General features: G+C 36.3%; 1 protein-coding gene across 4 annotated transcripts in view; it reads left to right on the top strand.

The window, feature by feature from the left end:
• Positions 1-575: 575 nt before the first annotated feature.
• The window catches only part of LOC111471610, a 12514-nt gene continuing 10981 nt past the window's right edge, over positions 576-2108 (top strand). For 2 of the 4 annotated variants that reach the window (XM_023117313.1, XM_023117310.1), the window contains exons 1-2: positions 576-670; positions 1712-2033. In XM_023117313.1, coding sequence (XP_022973081.1) covers positions 1756-2033 — 278 coding nt within the window. In that variant the 5' untranslated portion in view covers positions 576-670; positions 1712-1755. Of the gene's footprint in view, positions 671-808; positions 912-1676; positions 2034-2108 lie in introns of all 4 variants that reach the window. The other 2 variants (XM_023117311.1, XM_023117312.1) reach the window with 2 other exon arrangements.

The following is a 2108-nucleotide window of genomic DNA, read 5'->3' as shown; positions in this document are numbered from 1 at the left end:
TTGTTCATGCTTATTACTAATTACAGACACGTATGTAAGACTCGCTATCGGTTAATACAGGCCTCTCTACTAAACTCTTTGGTTGCCTAAAATAGCACACAGTATGACGGTCAAGAATACTCATTGTTCTTAACTTAGCACACAATAAGTCGGTTAGGGGTTCCACGGGGATTAGTAGGCTAAAATTACACATATCATATCATAACCAGTTCATAAACATAAACTAGAGTCATACAACATACATAATGTTCGTAAATTCATAGCATGTTCAGATCTTATGCATGCATTCACGAATATTATAATTTAAGTCATGACATTATATTAAGCTCTTAATCACATGTTCAATATACTTTGTATATGTCAAACAAGTTTCTTTAAGGGGCTTCCATATGCTACTTGAACACTAACTCCTTTTCTCTAATAGTTTAGTTGAAATTTTATTTATTTATTTATTAATTTTAATACGATCCCAAGAGGGGAACAGCCAATTGGCGCGTAAGCAGGGTAAAACATGTATTCAACGACGTCGTTTAGCCCTTCCTCCTCCAATACTGCAACTCTCCTTCCCTTTGTTCTTCGTGGCATATATAACGCTGCGATTTAATCTGTCTCAATTCGATCGGGGCGAAGTGGATCCATTCACCATTTGACCTCTTCGGGATTCTTTCAGGTACTCTCTAAACTATCGCCTTCGTTTTTTCATTTCTTTCACTGAACTTCATCCACCGAAGTTCTTCCCTTCCCTTTACATTTGCTTATCTCTAGGGTTTTACCGCTCATTCACTTTTCCATTTCTCAATATGTTTAGATTGCTAAGTTCGTGATTCTTTGGCCGCTTAAACCGCTCATCTCTCAAATAATTCCATCTTTTTGCTGATTTGTTCCGCGACATTTGTGTGCGAGCAGGAGAAGTACGTGGTTTTCCTGACTCCCAACTTGTTTACCCGCAAGTTTTGTTTCATTGTCGATTTTGAGAGTAGGCTTTTTCCGTTTATTACGGTTTATTGGAAATGAATTATTGTCAACGCTTCAACGTATGAAAAGGGAATGCTGTGTGTATGGTCGTAAGCCGTTGAGGCAATTATTTGGGACATTTAATTGCAGAGGCTTCGAAGAATATTCGAGAAGGAAACGGGGATTGGTTCAGTCTTGCAGTTTAACAAAAATTATTTTTGTTTTCCTGTGATCTCCTGGTGGATGTACTTGTATTGTGATCATTTTTTTCTATTTCACTGAAAAGTTTCTGTCGGTTTTTATAATTTATTTATAATTTTATGTCCGATTATGATGGTTTTTGGTTATGGCGGCTTACTGTAATAGCCCTATTCATTGTGGAAAGCAGTACTTCGGAAGTGGTTTTTATTTTGTTCATTGCTGCTTTCCACAAAAACATATTCGACCAATCAAGTGTCCATACTAGATTCAAAATAATCTTACGGAAAGTCCTCTCCGTTTGACCACTTCTATGTTTGTCGGTGCCTCCAATCGTCGTATCTTGTTTACTGCATTATTGTTGGCGTGTTGCTGTCATAATCTCATTCTCAGGTGGTTAATGAAGGATTTTTTTAGTAAGTAATTATTTCAAACAAACAAACAAACTACGTGTATGCATTTATGGTTTTTTGCATTAGAGCTTTTATGTTGTTTCTACTCTCTTTGTGATTTTATAATGGTAGGAAGTTGATATTCAAGGGTTGATTTTTCTTTAAAGGATTGTTGAGCCAATTTGGAACATCGAAAGACTATTTCAAGTGTATGATGATAGGATCTGGGAATAACTTAAATCGAGGAAGTGCATTTGTACCATCAAATATGCCATCCTTGCCCCAATGCTTACCGTTGGAGCCCATTACATTAGGCAATCAAAAAATTTCATGTTCAGGGGAGCTGAAAAAAGCTCTAGGTGTTTCTTCTGGAAATGCATTGGAGGACCGTCCTTTTGGAGTAGTACATCTGAAACGTCAACCTCCGGTAGCTTCAAAGGATATGAAGCATTTTAAAGATAGCGTGCAAGATTCATCAAGAAGGGCCAGGTATATTTTTTTTCATCTTTATAATTTTTGTATAACAATTCCATTGAAGATGATTTTTTTTTTTTTTTTTTTTTT

This window comes from Cucurbita maxima, unplaced genomic scaffold (genome assembly GCF_002738345.1).
Source record: "Cucurbita maxima cultivar Rimu unplaced genomic scaffold, Cmax_1.0 Cma_Scf00054, whole genome shotgun sequence".
In the NCBI taxonomy this organism is placed as follows: Eukaryota; Viridiplantae; Streptophyta; class Magnoliopsida; order Cucurbitales; family Cucurbitaceae; genus Cucurbita; species Cucurbita maxima.
Note: the sequence above shows the minus strand (reverse complement) of the source record. Positions and strands in the feature narration are given on the sequence as shown.